At 40.7% G+C, this 21,276-nt stretch overlaps 2 protein-coding genes and 2 non-coding genes across 8 annotated transcripts; 1 reads left to right on the top strand and 3 right to left on the bottom strand.

The window, feature by feature from the left end:
- Positions 1-1,519: 1,519 nt before the first annotated feature.
- On the bottom strand, positions 1,520-5,062 carry EEF1B2 (eukaryotic translation elongation factor 1 beta 2). Its single transcript, XM_021538872.4, has 6 exons — positions 4,925-5,062; positions 4,643-4,765; positions 3,465-3,588; positions 3,017-3,083; positions 2,236-2,361; positions 1,520-1,734 (listed from the first exon to the last, which is right to left on the bottom strand). The coding sequence occupies exons 1-6, from the start codon at positions 5,002-5,004 to the stop codon at positions 1,580-1,582; spliced, it is 675 nt and encodes a 224-aa protein (XP_021394547.1). The 5' UTR covers positions 5,005-5,062; the 3' UTR covers positions 1,520-1,579.
- LOC116183875 (small nucleolar RNA SNORA41) lies at positions 2,590-2,723 on the bottom strand. Its single transcript, XR_004148573.1, has one exon. It is a non-coding gene; the product is annotated as a small nucleolar RNA SNORA41 (small nucleolar RNA).
- On the bottom strand, positions 3,160-3,239 carry LOC116183874 (small nucleolar RNA SNORD51). Its single transcript, XR_004148572.1, has one exon. It is a non-coding gene; the product is annotated as a small nucleolar RNA SNORD51 (small nucleolar RNA).
- On the top strand, positions 5,060-20,313 carry NDUFS1 (NADH:ubiquinone oxidoreductase core subunit S1). Of its 5 annotated transcripts, none has more exons than XM_085585213.1 (19): positions 5,060-5,150; positions 6,072-6,139; positions 6,338-6,429; positions 7,827-7,934; positions 8,991-9,067; positions 9,159-9,240; positions 9,339-9,469; positions 10,172-10,357; positions 11,971-12,105; positions 12,499-12,613; positions 13,595-13,740; positions 14,226-14,354; positions 15,351-15,480; positions 15,953-16,113; positions 17,643-17,797; positions 18,375-18,550; positions 19,274-19,408; positions 19,603-19,675; positions 19,958-20,313. In XM_085585213.1, exons 2-19 carry the CDS (start codon positions 6,076-6,078, stop codon positions 20,047-20,049), a joined length of 2,187 nt encoding a protein of 728 aa, XP_085441339.1. In that variant the 5' UTR covers positions 5,060-5,150; positions 6,072-6,075; the 3' UTR covers positions 20,050-20,313. The 5 variants fall into 5 exon arrangements, with proteins under 5 accessions (XP_085441339.1, XP_021394546.3, XP_021394545.3 ...); XM_021538871.4 differs by lacking the exon at positions 5,060-5,150 and adding an exon at positions 5,552-5,654; XM_021538870.3 differs by lacking the exon at positions 5,060-5,150 and adding an exon at positions 5,843-5,966.
- Positions 20,314-21,276: the final 963 nt, after the last annotated feature.

The raw sequence follows: 21,276 nt of genomic DNA, 5'->3' as shown, positions 1-21,276 counted from the left end.
GCATGCTTAGTATAAATGTAACACACACAAATCCAGTCTGGCAGGTCACATGGATGACTCAGTGCTGCATTTTAACAAAGTTACCACCTATAAATCAATCCATTTTATCCACTTAGGGCTTTAATTTGAAAGCCAAGGAAAGAGTATCAAGGTAAGCAGCACGTTGAATGGGAGGTCAGAGAAAGTGATGGTCAAGAAAACTAAATCTGTATTTTTAAGGCAGAATTTTTAATAATTTGTTTGTCTGATACGGTGCTTGCCAATTTCTTACTTTTAACAGTACCATGACAGAATTGGTAAAACTAAGCTACATTATTTAGCAGAAGCAACAGCTAGAGAATTGCCACAGAAAGGGTATTGTTTAGGAATTAGGTTTATGGAAGGTGGCAAGTGAGCCTGTAACAATACTCACTTTCAGATCTTTAACCATGCTTTAAGCCTCTAGCAGGCAGATTTTTTTTCTGAGACAAATTATAAACAAAGCTCTTACATAATCTGAAGTTGGCAGACATTTAAACAAGGAGAAAGAGGACCTGCTGTGCCAGATAAGCACACAGATGCTCTGTGAAAAAAACAACAAAAAGAGTTACTTAAGATGCAGCTGTCAGACTCTGACACTGGGCATCTTCATCTCAGAGTGACCGACGTGGCACATAAAAGGATTCCATTTCATGGTCACAATAAATCCTGTCAGTCCAATGCAAGGCATAGAATTATGAATTTGTTTAGAAGATTCACAACTTTGACAGCTTCTACATTTGTATCAACCTATAGACAGTTTTTGGGACTTATTCCTGCTGGTTCTTCAATCACTAAAAGAAATGTCAAAATCAATCTAGAAACCAATCTGGAGCTGAGTAAACAGCTCAAACTGCTGTTACTTTCACTACTTGTATATCCTGTACTGTGTTTGCATTTTCCTGTGGGTCAGACAGAGCCCGCGGCTCCGGCCGTGCTCCCGGGGCAGGCGCCGGCCGCGGCACCGCTGGGCTCGCAGCGCCCCGCGCCGGCAGCGCCGCCGCACCAACATTATTACCTGCTTAATTAAAACACAAAACTCGGCGTAATTTCATTGCAAATGTTTCCAAGCCTCAAGAGAAAAAAAATGTTCCAAGTCATAGAACAGGTGAGACAGTATCAGGGTAGTCTCAGGCCTTATCTCTACAGCACTGGAAGTCACTTTGAATTTAAGTTTCGTCTCCATCAACGAAGGCCATGCTGTATTTGGTTAGTCACCATCCTTACTAAACGAAAGGAATTCATACTGTTTACCCACTAAAACACGCACTCTGACTGAGCCCTGCTCCTTTCCCTTAGAACCATGCCTCCCTCAAGAGGAATCCCAGACATTTCCAAAGAAGCAATTTCCTCCACAGATGGAGGAAAGTATTTCAATATTTTAAAGCCACGGTAATGTTAACTCTGAAGTAATGCTCTGCTCATACTCCTGGGTACTAAATTCAGTTTCAGCTTCTGCTTTACCCATGAAGAAAACCTTACATTTGTGAGCTAAGATTCTGAAACAAGCACAGACACTGCACATTTTTTGCAACAACATTTATTCTAGGTATATCAAGACTTAAATTTTATTGAAAGCAGCTACATCCATTGATTGTACATAGTCTTCAAAAGCCGTTATTCTCTCTTCCAGCATATCTGTTCCAACTTTATCATCTTCAACAACACACTGGATCTGAAGCTTTTTGATACCATAGCCAACAGGTACTAGCTTGGCTGCAAAAAAAAAAAGCATTTAGTACTCCTTTTTTGATGGAATCCCTTAAAAAAACAGACCTAAAAGTGAGCTGACCAAAGCAATTTTCAGGATATATAAAACAGCCTTTGGTCCACATTACAGACCATCTAATTAAGAACCCAGCATTCATGAAAACTCATTGAAAAAGTTTCCTTCTGTGGACCTCCACCCCTTCCCCAAACCAGTGATGTGGGTGCATAAAGGTGTTTGCTGCATCAGGAATTGTACAGGGAGATGCAGGAGAGCAGAGCTTAAGTCCTGTAGCTTTTAAAACCTGTATTTGAATCTTAACTAGGCCACTGAACCAATACACCTTTTCAGACCATGCAAAGACACTGAAATACTGCAGTATTGCAGTTCCCCTGTTACAGCTACCTACATTTCATACATCAGCAGTGACCACAAGTCCCACTACTCAGTACTAGCCCACAAACCTGCACTCTCCCCCACACCCTGCTCTGAAATTTCCCCATACTTACAAGATCCCCAGACCAAGCCATCTGCTTGAATGCTTCGAACACACTCCTCTAGTTTGGCCATGTCTGTCTCATCATCCCAAGGTTTCACATCAAGCAAGATTGATGACTTTGCAACAACAGCTGGTTCTAGGGGAAGAAAATCACCATGAAAAGATAGGTATCTTCCAAAAACTCATGAATACACTTGCAAAATGGTTTTACAAGAGCAACTTATCCCATTTCACGAGCAAGAACCTGATGACATTGCTGTGACAGGCCTCTGGTACCAAGGCACATTTCTGAAGTACTGCAGCTGTGTACATCCCAACTTTCAATATGCAGATACATTATGTATACACAGATTTGAGCAGATGACAGTGTTTGTTACATAGGAAGTCCTTCTCAGAACATCTGAGAAGGAGCCTAATGCTGTGTAACAGTTTATTTTCCACAGATGGAATACTGCAACTGCTACAGTTCTGAACAGTTCCAGACCAGTAGCTGTGGAATAACTTGTGTACTGCAGCACTTTCACTAAAATTTTGAAGAAAATCCTTGTAGAAAGCCCAGTCTCTGGAAAGAACAAGCAGGAGTGTATGAACCAGAACAAAAAGCATGTTAACATTCCTATTTGCATTGGGAAGGCTGAGCTCACTGGCAATTCAAGTGAAGCTAATCACTCCTGTCTCATTCCAGTCAAGCTGATCTATTATTACAGTTAATTAGTCTTTCTAGCCATCCTGTTCAAATGCATAAAAATTAACTCCAGTGTAGAAGATTGGAAAGTTCTCGGCACACATACTTTTGGACTTCTTAGATTCATACTGGGCCAGACGCTCTTCCCTCAGTTTCTTTGCTTCTTCACTTTCCTGAAAGACAAATTTGCAGTTACAGAAAAAAGCACCAAACCTCCACATCTCCAAAGCACTACACCAAACTGACTGGCATTTACTCAGATAAAAACAAATCATCACACTTGTCAGCCGAAAGATGGTGATTTTTTGTTTTACTCATCATGTAACCAGCCAAAATTAGACAGCTCATCCCATTCCAGCACCTTATTTTCTAACTTTTGAGTTTTTACCTTCCAAGCTTCCCTATTCTGCAAAGATAGCTACACTTGGGTATTGCAAGTAGGATTATCAAGGTTGGAAACATAAGTAACTCCAACTAGGTCAAGGTGAAAAAATCTGCACACCTTATTTAATTTCTAAAGCGTAACAGGAATAATACAAAAAGGTCACAAGTACCTCCTCATCATCAGATCCAAAAAGGTCAATGTCATCATCATCTTTGCTATCTGTGGCCGCACCTGTTGTATCCTCAACATCAGCAGGACCATATTTTCCCAAAGCCTTCTTTACTCCTGGCAAGCTGAAAGAAAAATGCAGGTATCAGGAACCTCCTCAAACATCAATACAATCACTGCCAGCTTATCAATGCCCGTACAAAGCAATTTATAATGAAAAACTTGTGCTAAAAAGAGTAAAAATCCAGCTTTGCTACTTGAAATCAGAACCTCGTGAAAGCCAGCCCCAACACTCCTGACATGCCAGCTGAGTAATCTGTGAATATGGGATTTGCTGTAGCTCAGAGCTGGTATGATCCTGCCCAACTAAGTACATGGATAAGAAAAGCTTTCTTATTGGAATCCTCTATCTGCACTACATTCTGTCTAGGAGGAATTACCAACTTCATGTACGTGCTTCCCTGGAACTACTTTCACTTGTTTAAAACCTAGTAAGTCACTGAAAACACATTACTGCATGGTAACTGCTATTTTCCCGTTTCAGTGCCCTAAACCCTTCCTCTCAACAGGACAAAAAAGTCTAACTTCCTGAATTTACCTTCTCTTGCTGCTCATATGGTCCTGTTATCTTAGAATAAGGTCACAGTTGTATTGCTCATGTGAACAGCTGTTACTGAAGCCATAAAATTCGCTTTTGATTTCAGGAACCCTAAGCAGTTTCCAGATACTTTGTGAAACCACTTCAGAATTTCAGTCCCTCTTAGCATTACCAAAGCTTCAGAAACTGATTAGAGACTCAGCTACCCATTTTTGGTAGTTTCCTCTGAAGAGGACTGAGGCTCGGAAGCAGCGTTGCAATACTGACCCTACCTATGCTGTACCTTTTCAGAGGCCTGCAGTCTCCACGGATCTCAATACAGCACCTTTCATGAACACATAAAACCACTAAAGAGAGAAAAGATATACTATTTCCTTTCATATCTACTTTTCTTTCCATGTCCTTCAGTACTGCAATCATTAATTTTGTCCTCCGTACTGACAGAAGATGTCTGCCCTGTTTCTGACACAAAATGCCATGCGGTGCCACTGGAAACCAGTTTTGCTCAAACTGGAAGAAACAAACGCAACAATTTGTAGGCGAGTTCGGGGAGGTATTACAGCTTCGAAGTTTTACTATACCTTGCCTTTTGCTTTTCATACGACTTAATATGATTGTACCACCGGAGAGCATGGCACAGGTCTGCAGGCGGCGGGGCGGCGATCGCTTCGAAGACTGCTATGTCAGCCTGCGAAGGGACGTACCTGCGGAGAGCAAACCGAGTTATCTGCCTTGCTCGAGACTCGCAGGAACACGCGGAGCAGCGGCGGCCGCCGGGCTGACTCAGGGCCCTTGTCCCGCTTGTCTCCGCCAGGCCCGACTCACGCTCTCCGCGCCCAGCACCCTCCCCTGCCGCCTCTCACCCCTCGATGTAGCTCTTGTCGGCCAGGAAGTCATTGAGGACGCGGAGGCCCGCGGCGGACTTCAGGTCGCCGAAGCCCATGGCGGCGGCGCGCGGCCCACACGCTGCGCTGCCCCGACCGCCACTGCCGCGGGAAAGGGCCCGGCCGCGCCTGCGCCGGCCTTATATAGCGCCGGATCCCTCCGCGCACTGCACGCGTGTATCCCTCCGCGAGAGCGAGCCGCGAGGTAGCGCCTCAGGGGTTGACTGCTGCAGCGCAGGGCGGGCAGCGGGCGGGACAGCGGAGGTGCGGGAAAGCGTCGAAGTAATAGAAGTGAGGCTGACTATAAGCGCTAGGAAGGTTTGCGGCATTACACGGCTTTGTAGCACTGCATTGTCGCCACACCCCGCCCTGCTGGCAGAGCGGAAGTTGCCGGAGTTGAGCGAAGAAAGAGGCGGAAAGGGACGGAAACTGCCGAGGGAAGGGCGGCGCGCGTGACGGCGGCCGAAGAGGCTGTGGGCTGGCGGCGGAACTTACGCATGTCATCGTGCCCCTAGCGCTTGCCGGAAACACCCGAAGTGGTTCGCTCCGGAGGTTGCCGAGCGCGGTCTGCCCCGTACGGAGATTGCCGAAGGAGGCTCCGGAGGCAGCCGAGGCAGGCGGAGGTCGCGGCGGAAAGGCCCGAGGCCGCCGCCGCGGAGGCCGAGGCGGAGCGCAGCCGTGCCGCGGCGCCGCCGCCGTCCCGCGCCAGGTAACGGCGCTGCCGCCGCTCCGGGCGCCGCCGCTCCCGCTGTCCTTGGCGGGCCGGGGGCTGCCCGGCGGCGGCGCCGCCTCCAAGGTGACCCCCGCCGGGTAGCGCTGCCGCCCGCCGTGCCCTCGGCCCGGGGACGGCGGCACCGGGCCCGCCGCAGCCGAACCGCGCTGCCAGCGGGGCAGCGGCGCCGGGGCTCCGCTGCGGGCGGAGGGGCCGCTCAGAGACGTTCCTGTGTGTGATGTATAGATTGGTAGGATCGTATGTTGCGTTTGAGGGAGGTAACTCGGTGCCCCATAACTGTACATATAGGTCCGTGCTCTTCTGCGGCTGGTGTAGTTCTTACGCTACCTGTTTTAAACTTGCCAGCAAACATTCGAACTGGTAACAACAGTGCTCTTTTCTCTCTTTCCAAAGCACCATGCTTCGACTGCTTGCTGTCCCCAGGACCTTAGCTGGGGTCACCCAGTCCTCCAGAGTATGTGGTAAGTGTCTGTGGTTTATATCTGGGTCTCTGGGGATAAATGTATGTGCAGTTCATTTACCGGAGGGCACATATGCATACTCGCTTTGCAGGCTAAGGGATACTGTGTTGTACTCTTGGTAGAATTGGGATTCCGTCAGCCCTCTATAAGGAAAATCAGGAGTAAGGAGTTTTTGTTTTCTTTTTCCATGTCCTTCAGGGCGTACAACTGCAACAGCAGCCAGCAACCAAATAGAGGTGTTTGTGGATGGCCATCCTGTATTGGTGAACCCTGGAACCACAGTCCTGCAGGTGTGGGAAATGACATTCTCAATTTTCTGGGACTTCCCATCTCACTTCTTGGCAGCATGTTCTGTTCCATTCAGCAAAAAGCCACCTGCCTTTACATCTTGCAGTTCTTTAGGGGTGTTTTAACCGACTGTGATGCAATTTCATGTGACAGAAATCCCTGGGGGAATCCAGTGTTTGAAAGAGAAAAATATGCCATGGTTGCTTAAAAGAAGATGCATGCAGCATCAATCCCAGCTGCAAAACTTTATTCAATGCAGTAACAGACTTCAATAAATTCTCATTGAACTTGACCTTGTAGTCTTTCAGAATCTGTACATTTTGTATCTTATTACAGTGTATCTTGGGTAAATGACAGATTGTCTCCTTTCAGTTATTGGTTGTTAGGATTCAGAGTGCTCATGCTTAGCTGCTTTTATTATTCTTGGTGTGGAAAGAAAGGGAACCTGGATCTCCCAACCTGTACAGAGCATTGTTACTTTTTAGGATTAAGTTTCAAGTAAAGATTTTTTTTAAGAGGTCATTAAATGAAGATGTGATATAATGAGTTAGAACATTAAAATATGCAATTTATTTCTAGATATAGCCCTTGTTCTTTGGATACAAGTTACTAATTTATTTAGGCATTAGAATGTCCCCAGCAGGAACCTAGTGCAAATTTTTCTTAAATGTTGTTTTTTTAAATTAGCTTTTCAGTTTAGATAACATGGTTCCTTTTGGTAGAAATTGTCAGACAAATTAGACCTTGTTAAAGTTTTTTTATTAAATTCGGTGGTATTTCTTCTGGCAGGCATAGCTATAATGCTGTAGCATAGATCCCATTAGTTGTGGGGGGTTTATGCAGGAAAGGTTGTCTTCAGCTGGTCTCTGGAAATCTGTTGGCTCTGTCCTCCTGTCTCTATTTCTGTCGTGTTGTCTTTGAGTTTGGGCTCTGCTGAAGTTTAAGATTGACTCTGCTGGAGTACCTTCATACAGAGGATCTGTGTTGTTGGATTATCAGAAATCATTCTGCTCATGGTGCTCTTTTTAAGTTTTTCAGTTTTTATTGTGATGCACTTTTCTGTAAAGAGTCTGTTTTTTAAAAAGTTATTTGTATTATTAGTGCCCTGTTGCAGAGAATTCTCTGTATTATTTGAGGAAAGAATGAAAGAGAGGTCAGTTTTCATTTCCTCAATCACTTATAAAGGTTAGAAAAACTATATTTGTAATTGATATCCTGACTTTTTTTTGCTTTGTCACAATTTTTTATTTATGGTCACTTCTTAAGATGAAAGGTCAAGTGCCTTCTATTCTTGAGCATTGACAGTGTTACTCTTTGAAAAGCTGCATGGTGTTTTCTGAGGTGGAACTGAAAAATCTAATTAAGATTTAATTTTCCTCTATTTCTTATTTTTTGATAGGCTTGTGAAAAGGCTGGAGTTCAGATACCTCGTTTTTGTTACCATGATCGTCTCTCTATTGCTGGAAACTGTAGGATGTGTCTTGTGGAAATAGAGAAAGCTCCAAAGGTATTGTTTGTGTTTCACAGGAATTACAATATGGAATATGCAGTATGGAATTCAGTAGGAGTTTTTTGCTGTGCTTGGGCCTAGTTTAAATCTTTTAAGTAATTGTTGGCATTCTCTTGGACATGAGCATTTGATAGCTGTGTGTTTGCTGTTAGATGCATTTTATGCTTTGTAGTTCAAGCTTCAGCCACACATGTTCAGCTGATACTACATAGATAATACACTTCAGATACTGTATGAATTTAGCTGTATGATTAGTAACTGCAGGTTCATTGTAAGTAAAGATTGCAGTTAGTTAGTAGTTTATATGTTAATGCATTGATATCTGTTGTGAAATAGTTGATTTCAGGAGCGAACACTGTCTTCAGCAGTACTAAGAAATCTGTGCACATTCTTTTAGGGTTCAGTCTTGGATTACACATTTATACTCACACATAAAATTTTTTAGCTCAACCCAACTTCTATTCCATACTTTGAGCTTTGTATCTCTGGATATGTTGGGTTATCACTAAAGGTGGAAATCATGATGCGATTGAAAAGTAAAAGGGATTTATTTACAGAGCAGGAGTTTTTGTTACTCTTGCAGTAATCTTGAGAAGAATGTTATTCCAAGATTTTATACAGGCTTTGTGCAAATAAGTGTCTTGTAAACGATTCATACTCTGAATTTCAGTTCTAGAGGTTTTCTAGATGTCTGCTGAAACTGTTTGATTTGCCTTGTCTCTATTACAACTGAGATTCTTAATGCTGTAACTACTCAAATTGAGACTGGAAATTGTAGAATTTTAAAATGTTAATAATTGTAAAATTATTCATAAATAAAGAATTATGAATAAGTCATAACTAATTTAACCTTTTTATATAGCAGATTATTAATGAATATGGCTTCTAGTGATGTTATCAGTTAGATTCTTTTTGTTTTCTTTGCAGACCTCTTTATTTCTATTTATTTATTACAGATACATATGTTAGAATTGGGGGGGAGGAGATGTGGGTTTGTGCCCATGCTGAGAAGAAAAATATTTGTTTCATGCTTCCTTTTTATTGTGATTGCAGCCAGTTGCTGCTTGTGCCATGCCAGTTATGAAGGGCTGGAATATACTGACAAACTCTGAGAAGTCCAGGAAAGCAAGGTACCTTTCTTTAGCCTCCTTTGGCTGATTAGGTGTACTGTCTGCTAAGTGATGTTAAGTTGACATTAATTTAATTCTCTGAACCTAACAGAGAGGGTGTAATGGAGTTTCTGCTGGCAAATCACCCATTGGACTGTCCTATCTGTGATCAGGGTGGAGAATGTGATCTACAGGTACAAGATCCAATTAAATTATGTAGACTTATGTATAATGCTGTTGTCTTAGGTGAAATTGTGCTTTCCAGCAGCCTGTGTTCTATTGTCTGTTGTAGGACCAGTCAATGATGTTTGGCAGTGATAGGAGCAGATTTAGAGAGAGCAAACGTGCTGTGGAGGACAAGAACATTGGCCCCTTAGTCAAAACCATCATGACTCGGTGTATACAGTGCACTCGATGCATCAGGTAAAGCTCTTTACTTTCACTGAGCAGAGTACTAAGCAGGCATATTTGTGTCAGTTCGTTATTAGTGAAAGAAACCCCATGAGGGGTAGTCAGTTTTTTTAAAATTTATTTTCTGATTGTACTTAAAAATTTTATTTCTGTTAGTGACTGATAGCTGGTTTCCTGGAGCTACCAGACAGGAAATAGAGAAAGATGGCCAATGCATGAAAGTGAAATCAGAGTTCTGCAGGGCAGAACTGGTCCCATGGTGTTGGTGCCAGAATGGATATGTGACTTCCTCAGCCACAGTTGTAAGATTTATTTATTTTTGATAGCCTCTGGTAGCTATATTTACTCTGTTCTGTAGCCTTGGATGCTGTACTGGCCAACTTGAGCCAGATGGAAAAGAATACAATGTACCCAACTAGTTCTAGAAAGAACTTGTTACTCCAGACTGGTCTTAGACTCAGTTAGTGTAATACAGTGAGGATTGAACTGCTGTGTTTTTTGATATACCTCCCCCTAGTTTTTGTAGCCCTTTCTGAATGAAATTTTGCAGATGGTCTGTAGGTGGTGGTGCTGACTAATGCACCTAAACAATTGTTTTTTTCTTTCAGGTGTATGAAATAATGTTTTATCTTAAGAAAATGAGATGAGGGCTGAAAAACGTTCTGTGTTGCAGTTGTGCATGCCAGATGTGTTTCTCCTTTGTGTACCTACCAGGTTTGCTAGTGAGGTTGCAGGGGTAGATGACTTGGGAACAACCGGAAGAGGAAATGATATGCAAGTTGGTACTTACGTTGAGAAAATGTTTATGTCTGAGTTATCAGGAAATATTATTGACATCTGCCCCGTTGGTGCTCTTACCTCCAAGCCATATGCCTTTACTGCACGCCCATGGGAGACAAGGTAAGTGTCTTAACTCCTACTGAAGACACAGCTTTCTGTTTGTTGTACACTTTATCTTATAATATGTCCATCTGTGATATCAAGGGTTTTCTCTGGTTTTCATTTTCTGCGTTTTTGTTGTAGACTTTTCTATAGACTGAAACTAACACGAATTTTGTTACTTACAGCTTATTTAAGAAAAGGAAGAATGTTAGTTTGTAGGCTGTTCTTCCCTTACTATTACCCTAAAATGCTTTGGACTTGTATGTTGTGCTGATTGCTTAGTACAAGATGTGTATAAAGGAAAATACAAATTCATTAACTCACTAATTGTTGAGGATATTATTTAAAATACCTTGTGAAACTAAGCCATTCAGCGTCAGAGCAGATCTCTGTGTGATTTTTTTTAAGTAGTTGTTTAACCCTAAACAAGCCCTGAAAAGCATTCAGGAGACAGAATCACAGAACGTTAAGGATTGGAGTGGACCTTGAAGATCATCTAGTCACAACCACCCTGCCATGGGCAGGGACGCCTCTCACTAGATCAGGTTGCTCAAGACTTTATCCAGCCAGGCCTCGAACATGATAGTTTGGCCATCCCAGCGATACTGGAAATGCCCGGGAGCTGGTGTAAGTAGCCTGGAGGAGCAGGGGAAGGCGGAGGAAAGTCTCGGAGCGGCTCTCCGGGCGCTGGAGGGTGTGATTGCCAGGCGTGTCCGCGGGAAGGCGCCCGAGGCGCGGAGCCGGCAGCGGTGCTGAGCGCGAGCCGCGCATCAGTGGCCGGCAGCAACCTCGTCCTGTCACAAGCCAGTGGCACACTGACTGAACCGCATCTTAGCCCGCCTTCAAGAGATGATAAACAGCAAACAAGGAACGCATCCAGACAGCAAGGTGTTACACAACACTGCTCTGAGAAAGTGTGCAGCAACTCCGAGACCAGCACCTGTTAAACTAGTACAATGCGAGCTTACAGTGAATTTGTTTTCACACGCTCTGGTCAGATCTGTTGTTACCTCAACTCCTTGTGTCCCACACTGGATGCTTTAAATGACTGTTGTGATTTAACTCAGCAAGCAGCTAAGTACCACATAGCCAGTTGCTCATTTCAGGGCCCCATGTGGCATAGGAGAGAAAATTGGGGGAGGCAAAATGTAAAATTTGTGGGCTGAAATAAAGACAGTTTAATAGGATAGAAGAAGAAAATTACAATAATGTTAAAAGAATTTGAATGTACAAAGCAAGTGATGCAGACTGCAATTGCCCAGCCAGTCCCTGAGCAGCAGCCCCCAGCCAGCGTTCCCCTCATTCACATGCTGGGCTTGCTGCTGTGTGGTGCAGAAGATCCCTTTGGCCCGTTGGGGTCAGCTGTCCTGCCTCTGTCCCCCCAGCTTCTTGTGCCCCCCAGCCTCCTTGCTGGTGGGACTGGGTGAGAAACTGAAAAGTCCTTGGTGTGGTGTAAGTGTTGCTTAGCAGCATCTAGAATATCCCTGTGTTATCACACTATTCTCACCCTAAATCCAAAATACATCTCTATACCAGTTACTAGGAAGAAAATTGTCTCTATTCAGGCTAAGACTAAGACACTAGCTGCCTATTTGAAAGACTGCAAGTGGTTTATTTGTTCTTCAAAACAGGAAGGTAGAGTCGATTGATGTTCTTGATGCAGTTGGAAGCAACATTGTAGTGAGCACGAGAACTGGAGAGGTGATGAGAATTTTGCCAAGACTGCATGAAGATATCAATGAGGAATGGATATCTGACAAAACCAGGTGTGTGGATGTGCTTGTACCCACATGTGTTTATGCATGCATTAAAGGCACAGTTTGGAGAACCAGAAATGTGCACACTAGCATTGACTTCAGTATTCAGCTGTTAGTATTGTGAGGCTACAGTGAAGAAGAATAATTGTAAAATAGGTTTTGTAATTCTATAATTGAAATTGCTGAGTTTTCTAATGTTTTGATTCTTGTAACATTTTTTCATGGTAACTTTTGTTTCTATTACTGATCATTTTCTGAGTTTTTCAGAAGGAAAAGTTAAACTTTCAGGGGAAATACTTCTTGGTTTTATCTTTTCTAAAAGCCTACAATTAGAAAACTCACAGAATTATTCACAATTATCTTTGTCTTTGCTCTTTAATGGTATTTTTGGTGTTCACTTAGGTTTGCTTATGATGGTCTGAAGCGTCAGAGACTTACTCAGCCAATGATCAAAAATGAGAAAGGAGTATTTGTTTATGCCTCATGGGAGGATGTATTACCTCGTGTTGCTGGTGTGGTAAGAACAATTTTCAATATAAGTAGTCTAAAATTAATTTCTAAAACTGGATGTATTACAAATATCAATATAAAATTACTTATATTAAAAAGGATTTTTTCTTTAGGTTTAGAGGGGAATATTTGACTTCTAATCCATTGTGTTTCCACTTAAATTTCTTATTTTGACTAATATTTCCTGTTTCATGGATTGGACCTTTTAAAGAATTTTTTCTTATCATGAATTCATTTGGAGCATTGGGAGAGAAATTACTTTTATTTAAATAGGAAAGTAAACTGTTTCTTCAGAAATTTAGGAGGAAGCAATTTTCCCAAATACTCTGACCTATCTGGAGACATCTTTAAATTTATTTAAACTGTGCTATCACCATTTTTGCCATCAAAGACATTAAGTCTGTATTAGTTATATCTGAATTGTGCTTTCCTCAGTGCTTTCTCTGTGTGGTGATTGATTCTGCAGCTCAAATGAAGTGCTGCATGACTGCTCTGGGTTTTGATTAAAAATTTTATGTGGGTGAAGTAAAATTGAATAACTGTAATTGAACTTTCCTCAAGGATGTTTTTGCCCATGGTACAGTAGCAGGGTTTGTTACAAAAGCTATTTCTTCTCAGATAATACCTTTAAGTTTACCAGAGCTTGTGTTACGGAAGTTTGCATTCTGTCTACGCTGTGGCTTCATTAAAATAAAAGCATTCACCAACCTCCCTCACCACACCAAATGAAAATTAGCTATATCTGAGTGATAACTCAAATGGGAGGGACCTGCCTAGAATACAGAGAACTCTTCTGTGCTTATCATGAGTTCTGAAGGAGTTTGAGCTGCTGCCTGGCAGGAATCAGACATCACTGATTGGTTTGTGCTACTCCAGGCCAGCGGTACCACTGCTGGCTTTGGCACACCCTAATATAACAAATATTTACATGGGCTAAATGAGGATTTATTTCAGTGGTTTCTTTTGTTTATGCCTCCTTTCTCTCCAGCTCCAGTCAGTGGAAGGTAAGGACATAGCAGCAGTTGTAGGAGGGCTGGTGGATGCAGAAGCACTAATAGCTCTGAAAGACCTACTGAATAGAATGAATTGTGATACACTCTGCACTGAAGAGATCTTTCCTACTGCTGGAGCTGGGTAAGAGGATAGGCAATGTCTGTCTATAATTAGTATGTTAATAAACTTTCCAGTCTGCAGATCATCTCGTGACAATATTCTAAAATTAGCAGGAATAACAATTGCTAATGCATTATCAGGATTTATTTAAATTTACAGTCCTCACATATATAGAGGGTATTTATGGATTGTGAGTTGATTTGTAGTCTCTACTCCAGCAAGGGTTGTACACTTAGCCCCCATGTTGTACTGAGTGTACAGCTGCTGCAGTTTAACAGTCAGTCACTGAAAGACAATTACACTCTGTTGTGAGCTGGATAAGTTAGTTTATTTGTGGTGTGAAAACTTTAGTACAGTTATAATTAGTAATTTGGATTGAGAAATCTCTTCTTTGTCTTTCTTTTCCCGAGATGAAAAAGTATTTTGAGCATTTATAATCTTTACCATAGCTTAATTCCTTCCCTCAACTGAATTCTTATCCTCTTTCTTCCATCTTTTTGTTATAGCACAGATTTACGCTCTAACTACCTGCTGAATACCAAGATTGCTGGGGTGGAGGAGGCAGATGTCCTCCTTCTGGTTGGCACCAATCCACGCTTTGAGGCGCCACTTTTTAATGCTAGAATTCGAAAGAGGTTCGTATTCCCTGGTGGTGAGTAAGCACGTGAGTCCATCTGGATTTGATACAGTGCTCGGTTGGAGCCGCAGGCAGTAACTTGAGAGCATTCATTCAGATGGGATCATTGGATTTAGTTCACCTTTTAGTAAAGGGAATGGTGATTTATGTGGGGAAAAAGGGTAGTACCCTGTAGTGTAGAGCTAGTTCATTCTCACTTTGACATTTTACATTAAGTTCACCAGTCAGACATTTATTCCTTTGTCACATTACACAGACACCTCAGATTTTCTGTTTTATAGAAGTCTGTTAAAGCATATTCCTTAAAGATTTATTTTCAGCATCAGTTTATTGCTTTTTGTACTGTAACAAATCAGATGTGCTGAGTTTAGAAGCTGTCATTCCAGTTTAACATTTTCTTTGCCAAGTAGCGTGGCTTTCCCGAACCTTTGAACATAGCCAATTCAATTTTAATAAGATATGTCAGTAGAAGGTAAATGAGGTCTATAAAAGCCCTGTCCTTCTTAATGCTGGGATCTTTGAAAATACATGATTTTAAACAGAAATGGCGTTGAAATTTTGAAAGGAGAAAATGCAGTGAGACTTTTGAATGTGCATTTTCATACATTTTTATGTCTGTGCCTTGAGAAGCTGCAAAAAAGAAAAATTTCTAACTAGCTAATTTTTTCTGTGTTTATCTAAGAAATAAGTGGATTTCTAAAACTGAATTGGCAGAAGCGTGGGAGGAGGAGGGAATTGAGTTATGAACTTGTCACATAAGGTGTGTTGCTGTACTGTTTCTGGAATATATGTAGAGAAATAATCCTTCTAAAAAAGCTAGAGGTTTGTTTAACAGCCAGAATAAGGCTAAACTGCATCTTACCAAAACAGTGAATGCCATTTAAATTCCTTTGCAATGCTATTTTAAGTTAATGCTGAAGTTATAATGAGTGGCTTTGGTTGGGTAAAACTCTATATTTCTTTAATTTTTTAAAAATGTTTGTTGTATTTTCAGCTGGCTTCATAATGACTTGCAAGTGGCCCTTGTTGGCTCTCCTGTGAATTTGACCTACAGATATGAACATCTGGGAGAGTCCCCACAGATACTTCAGGACATTGCTTCTGGCAAACATGCCTTCTCCAAGGTACACAGAACTTAAGAGTGTGACTGTTAAATCCCACAGGTATTGAGTAATAATCTGAATTCCCCAGAGACAGATTTGAAGAAAAGTACCATCTTATAGCTGGGGTTGCTTTTAATCAAATGCGGATACGAAGTAATGATTAGTGTGCACCAAGTATGTATAAACTGTGTAATATATTCAGGTGTGTAAAACTTTGCAGTGCAGGAAACTCCTGGGATATATCTTGGCTGTTCCAGGTGCTGCTGTTTCCACTTAAATGTGTGGTTATTGAGCATACAGTTGTGTACTGACAAGTTAGTTTCCTGCTTACAGCAGGTTTTCTTGGCTTTATCTCTAAATGAAACAATTACTATTTTGAAACCGTAGGTTTACATGGAAGACTTATGGAGAAATTTGGTGATTTATTACATTATTTGTCCCAAGAATTGTCTTTGTAGCTGTGGAATGAATTTCTGATTGTTGTCTTGCACAGGTCCTTGACAATGCCAAAAAGCCAATGGTGGTGGTGGGCAGTGCAGCCCTGCAGCGCGGTGACGGAGCTGCCATCCATGCTGCTGTTTCTACCATTGCACAGAATGCCAGGGCCAGGAGCGGTGCTGGGGCTGATTGGAAAGTCATGAACATCCTACACAGGTTTGCTTAAAACTTTTTTGGGAGCAGCTTGCTTGCACATTGGGCTGCACAGGTTATCACAATGTATGTGTATAGATTGCTTCGTGTACACATAAGCAGCTTATTGCGTTAAAACTTGTAGGGAATATAAAAACCAGAAATACAAGCTAGCAAAAACTTCTTTATAAAAATGGGTTCCTTGATCTGGCTCTCCATGAGTTTTTATTAATTTATGATATTCAAATGTAGAATTTAAGGTTTTGATTTAGACATAGAATATAAGAGGGCTTAATAACATCTACCATAGTAGGATGCACAGCAGACCAGTGTTCACTTGCTAAATGAGTGGATTTTATCTAGAAGAAGAAAAACAAATTACAATAGTATTTAAATAATATGGTTTATTTGTTTGGGGTTTTTTTAATATTCCTTTTACTGTGCAGCTTTTCAACTGAGTAGTTAATAGAAATGCTTCAAAGATTTCCATTTGAGAGCTTTTAATCTTAGCTATTCAGTTTGTCAGGATACTACTCCTTTTACAGACAAGCTTCTTTCTGAACAGTCCTTCATCACTCCCTTTCTAAAATTCTGACTGTTAAGTTGACCATCTCTTTAAAGGAAAAATTATTTCACCAAATGTAATGGCTCTCATTTCTGGAGACTCAAGAAATTTCTTCTGCCAAAAGCAGCCTCACTGATGTAAAAATAGTATAGTTAGAGCAGGGCTTGGGCCTTTGAAGGAAACTCAAATATAACATTCTGCTGCTGAAACTGAAATATTTAGTACCAAAATAATGATGAGTTAAAGAATACTCATGATACAAGTGTGGTTTGGCAGTCTTTCATATTGACTTCCACACTTCTGGTGCACCATCCGTTCAACTTTAAGTGTAAAAAGCAATCTAACTTATTGAAACCTCCATGTCTGACTGTGTCAGACAAAATGAGTTATATTGGAAGATCTGTACTCTAGAGAAAATCTTTTTTCTTTTAAATAAGACTGGTACCTGATTATGCAAAACTGTTGCTTTGGAAAAGGAAGACTGCCAGAAAATGGAATTATTTCATTCTTTTAAAAGTATTTTTATGTGTGAATAAATGAATAGAGATGAAATAGTGGCCTTAATGCTTTGATGATTTTGAGTAGCTGATGGCCCCAGTCTTTCATCTTCCACATGAGTGCCCTAAATTAAAGGCCTGATGAGTTCCATTCATAGCTAAAATGTCATCTGGAGCATCAAGCTTCACCAGTGAGCTGCCTGCCACTAGGTCCCGACTTTCAATATCTGCCTTTATCTTTGCTATCCCATCTTAAATTGGTGAGATTCTCTGTGGAAACTTTAAATTATATCAGGTTGTCAAAATGCAAAACTAAGTTGATACTCTGTCAAAAATTTCAGCTGCCTTTGAGCTTCATGTTTGTCTTGTTACTATTAGGAACCTCTTACATCCCTTCAAAACATGTAGTCAGAAAAAGAACTTAGGTCTGTTCTGATGGGAGAGAGAGAATTATGAAATTACTTAAAGTCATGATGTATTTGTTCCTATAGGGTTGCAAGCCAAGTCGCTGCTTTGGACCTGGGTTTCAAACCAGGAGTGGAGGCAATTAGGAAAAGTGCTCCCAAAGTGTTGTATCTCTTGGGAGCAGATTCTGGTTGTATAACACGTCAAGACTTGCCAGAGTACTGTTTTATCATCTATCAAGGTAATTAGTAGATGTAAATTAAGAAATGTTGTAAGTTAATAGTTTGAGAAAAAGCATAAACAGTGGCATAAAACCCTTTGAGGAATTTTAGCCTTTGTTTTCTAACAGGAAAGGGAACTTCTAACACATAACTGAGATACTGGTTACCTATTTCTTAGGTAAAGATGGGAAACTGTTGATGAGTAATAAGGGAATATAAACCACTATAGGGCTTCTGAAACATAGCTTCAAACCTGGCAGACAGAACGGTATTAGTTTCCAGCTGTTCTATCATACCAAAACATGATCTTATGTTAATCTAAGAATCCTTGTTCCAAGAACCTCCCAAATCTGAGTGACTATAAAGACTAAAGTACCATTTACTCCTTCTTGTAGTCCATTCATTCTCCTTAGAGTATTAGCCAAATAAGACCTCAAAGCAGGCAGCCTCATGGGCTTCAGATTACTGGCTAAGCAAAACTTAGAAAATCCATTTTTTCTGGAAACACAGAAATTCTGTCTTAGTAAAGCATTTCTATTTATTTTGACTTACTTCTGTCTCATGGTTGTGCACTGTTTCCTCTTTCCATGTATTCAGGGCATCATGGGGATGTGGGAGCTCCCATGGCTGATATTATTCTCCCAGGAGCAGCATATACAGAGAAAGCAGCCACATATGTGAATACTGAAGGTCGGGCCCAGCAGACAAGAGTAGCAGTAACACCTCCTGGGATGGCAAGGGAAGACTGGAAAATTATTAGAGCTGTCTCTGAGGTACTGTTGCTGTTATAAGTTGCTTCTAATAAAAGTATGCTGAGAGATAATGTTCCTTTTTGTAAACATTTTCCAATGCAAAAAAAAAGGTAGATTTTTCAGGAACATACACAGTTTTAAGAAGTAAGGTTTTGTTTTGAATCCTGGGTTAATTCTGTGAGTTAAATCACATTGTTTCCCTTTTGAAGATAGTTCTAATGTTGCAGTTGCTGTATGCTGCTGGAATGCATAATGGATGAAGCTTTGCAAATTTTGCAGGTCTTTGTGAAATGCTTTAGGGGAAGCTGGTGGGGGCATGCAGTTTATTCCTTTTAGAAAGAAAACAGCATAGACTCTGAGACCAGGATCTGATATCATTAGATGAGGTCAAAGATGCGCTCACTACGCAGAGGGAACAAGATGCATTGATAATTGCATCAACTTTTATCTCATTTAGTGGTAAGGAAAATGCAGGTATGGAAGGAGACAAGTACTTCCTTTTGTTTTTATCCTTTGTATAGCAAACAGGACAGCCTGGTTTTTAACATGGGGAAGTGTTGGCTATCAGAGGTCCAACTGATCAGAACACTGACTTCGCTTCAGTTTGTGCATTCTAACTGCCTGTGTTTTCAGGAGTGTAGACTTTTCCTCATTTTACTTTAGAGGTGTTAATGGATTGGTAATCTAAACCACTCTGAGTTAAATCCCTAGACTTAATGGCATTTCTTTCTGTGAATCTATCAGTTGGCTGGTTTGACCTTGCCTTACGAGAACCTCGATCAAATACGGAAGCGTTTAGAAGAAGTATCACCCAATCTGGTTCGATATGATGATGTGGAAGAAGCGAACTACTTCATCCAGGCAAATGAATTGGCAAAGGTAAGCAGAACTGAAGCATCTTGGCATGATTTAGTGCTGTTATATAGCATAATGCCTTTTTGAAAAATCTTCATAGGTAATACCAGAAGCATTTTTTGGCCTACGCTGAATGCACTGAATGCAGAATTTACTGAACAAATGCTTTGGTAATAAGCTCCTATCATACAAGTGACTCTTTTCCTTTCTTACCACAGTTAGCAAAGCAACAGCTTCTTGCTGATCCTCTTGTTCCACCTCAGCTCACAATAAAAGACTTCTATATGACAGGTATGTATAGTGTGGTCTTTCCATTCTGAAATCAGAACATTTTACTTAGCTTTACAGTCAGGTTCTTAACGATTCATTTAAAGCTTTCCACTAAGATACATAGGATTTGAGTATTTTGAAGAAACAAAAATTTTCAGTAAAATTATTTGGAATTTATATAAAGCACAGACTGTTATTTTCAACTAAGTCATTTTATTTATCCTCTTTGTATTTAGTCTTGTACTAAATTTATTTTGTATTGTGTCTGTGCACTGACATGTTTGGATTTTCTTTGTTTTACAGATTCCATCAGTAGAGCATCCCAGACAATGGCTAAGTGTGTGAAAGCTGTTGTTGAAGGTGCCCATGCTGTAGAAGAGCCATCCATCTGCTAGAGACTAATCAGACTTCCACCACCTTCTTCTAGGTTTTTGTTGCAGTTAACTGCTGTGACTGATGCATTTTTTTCAAAATCTATTTGACAGGCTGTTGTATTTTTTTTTCTTCCTTCATTCACATTTTCATCGCTTCAAATAGCCCCATCATACTGTAGGACTGTTGTTGTGTCTGAGGGAACATGCAGCACTCAACTTACTGTATCCCGAGGCAGGGTACATGATGATTGTATACAAATAAATTATAAATACCAAGCCACCCCATTACCTGTGTAATTCATGTAGCTCTTGCTTCTTCCATGAAAAGAATTCAGTAAGCAACTCAGACTCAGTAAATCTGGATTTTCTAGGAAGAGGTTTACATGGCAAAAATACTAGATTGTCACTTCCTTCCAGAGTATCCAGGTATGTTAATATTAAACCCTGGTCAGAATGTGACTGCTGTTTTTGTAATGTACTTTTAAAGCAAGTTGTCCCTCATACCTAGGTTAGATCAATGTTCAGACCTACTCTATTCTGGATACTTGTATGTTTCTTCATTTTGTTTTAGTTGAGACTACTCTTGGAGGAAATACAAATCATTTTGATGTTGTAGAAAAAAAAAAAAGCAGCCTTCACACAGCTTCCTCATACTGAAGTGCTTTAAAAATTAGCAGAAAGACTAAAGGCCTTTATACCAGTTCAAATACAGAAAAAAAAATCTCAGAATAGTTTCTCTGTGCATTGATCTTTATATAGCAAAGTGGGGGGAAGGGGTTGTGTGTGGTATTTTTTAGTTGGGTGGTTGGGGTTTTTTTATGCTTTAGAATAACTTCAGAACAGTGACTGTCTCCTCTGTGTTATGATGGTTAATGTAAATTTGGAAGAAGGATAACTTCCTTTTCAACTGGCTACAAAAGTTCAGTGTAATTTTTCCAGGAACTGTGAATATGGGAACAGTATCATAAAGCCATCATTTCCAACTGTATTATTTAAAAAAAAAAAGTTAATTTTGCATGAGGAAAAGCTACCCTTTTCAGTGTAGAATAATACTAAGTGCATGGGGGTGCTGCTGTAGAAGCCTTAGTTTTACAAAATTCCTTTTTTCTTCTTCCATGCTTAAAATTTTTCAGTAACAAACACATAACTTTTTAAAACATTGTTTTCCTTTTGCCCAGGAAGAAGACTCTTCTGGTTATGCTGGTGTATCACAGTGTCCTCACACGAGTTAAGTGTTCAATGTTGGAC

This window comes from Lonchura striata, chromosome 7 (genome assembly GCF_050655825.1).
Source record: "Lonchura striata isolate lonStrDom1 chromosome 7, ASM5065582v1, whole genome shotgun sequence".
Lineage (NCBI taxonomy): Eukaryota > Metazoa > Chordata > Aves > Passeriformes > Estrildidae > Lonchura > Lonchura striata.
Note: the sequence above shows the minus strand (reverse complement) of the source record. Positions and strands in the feature narration are given on the sequence as shown.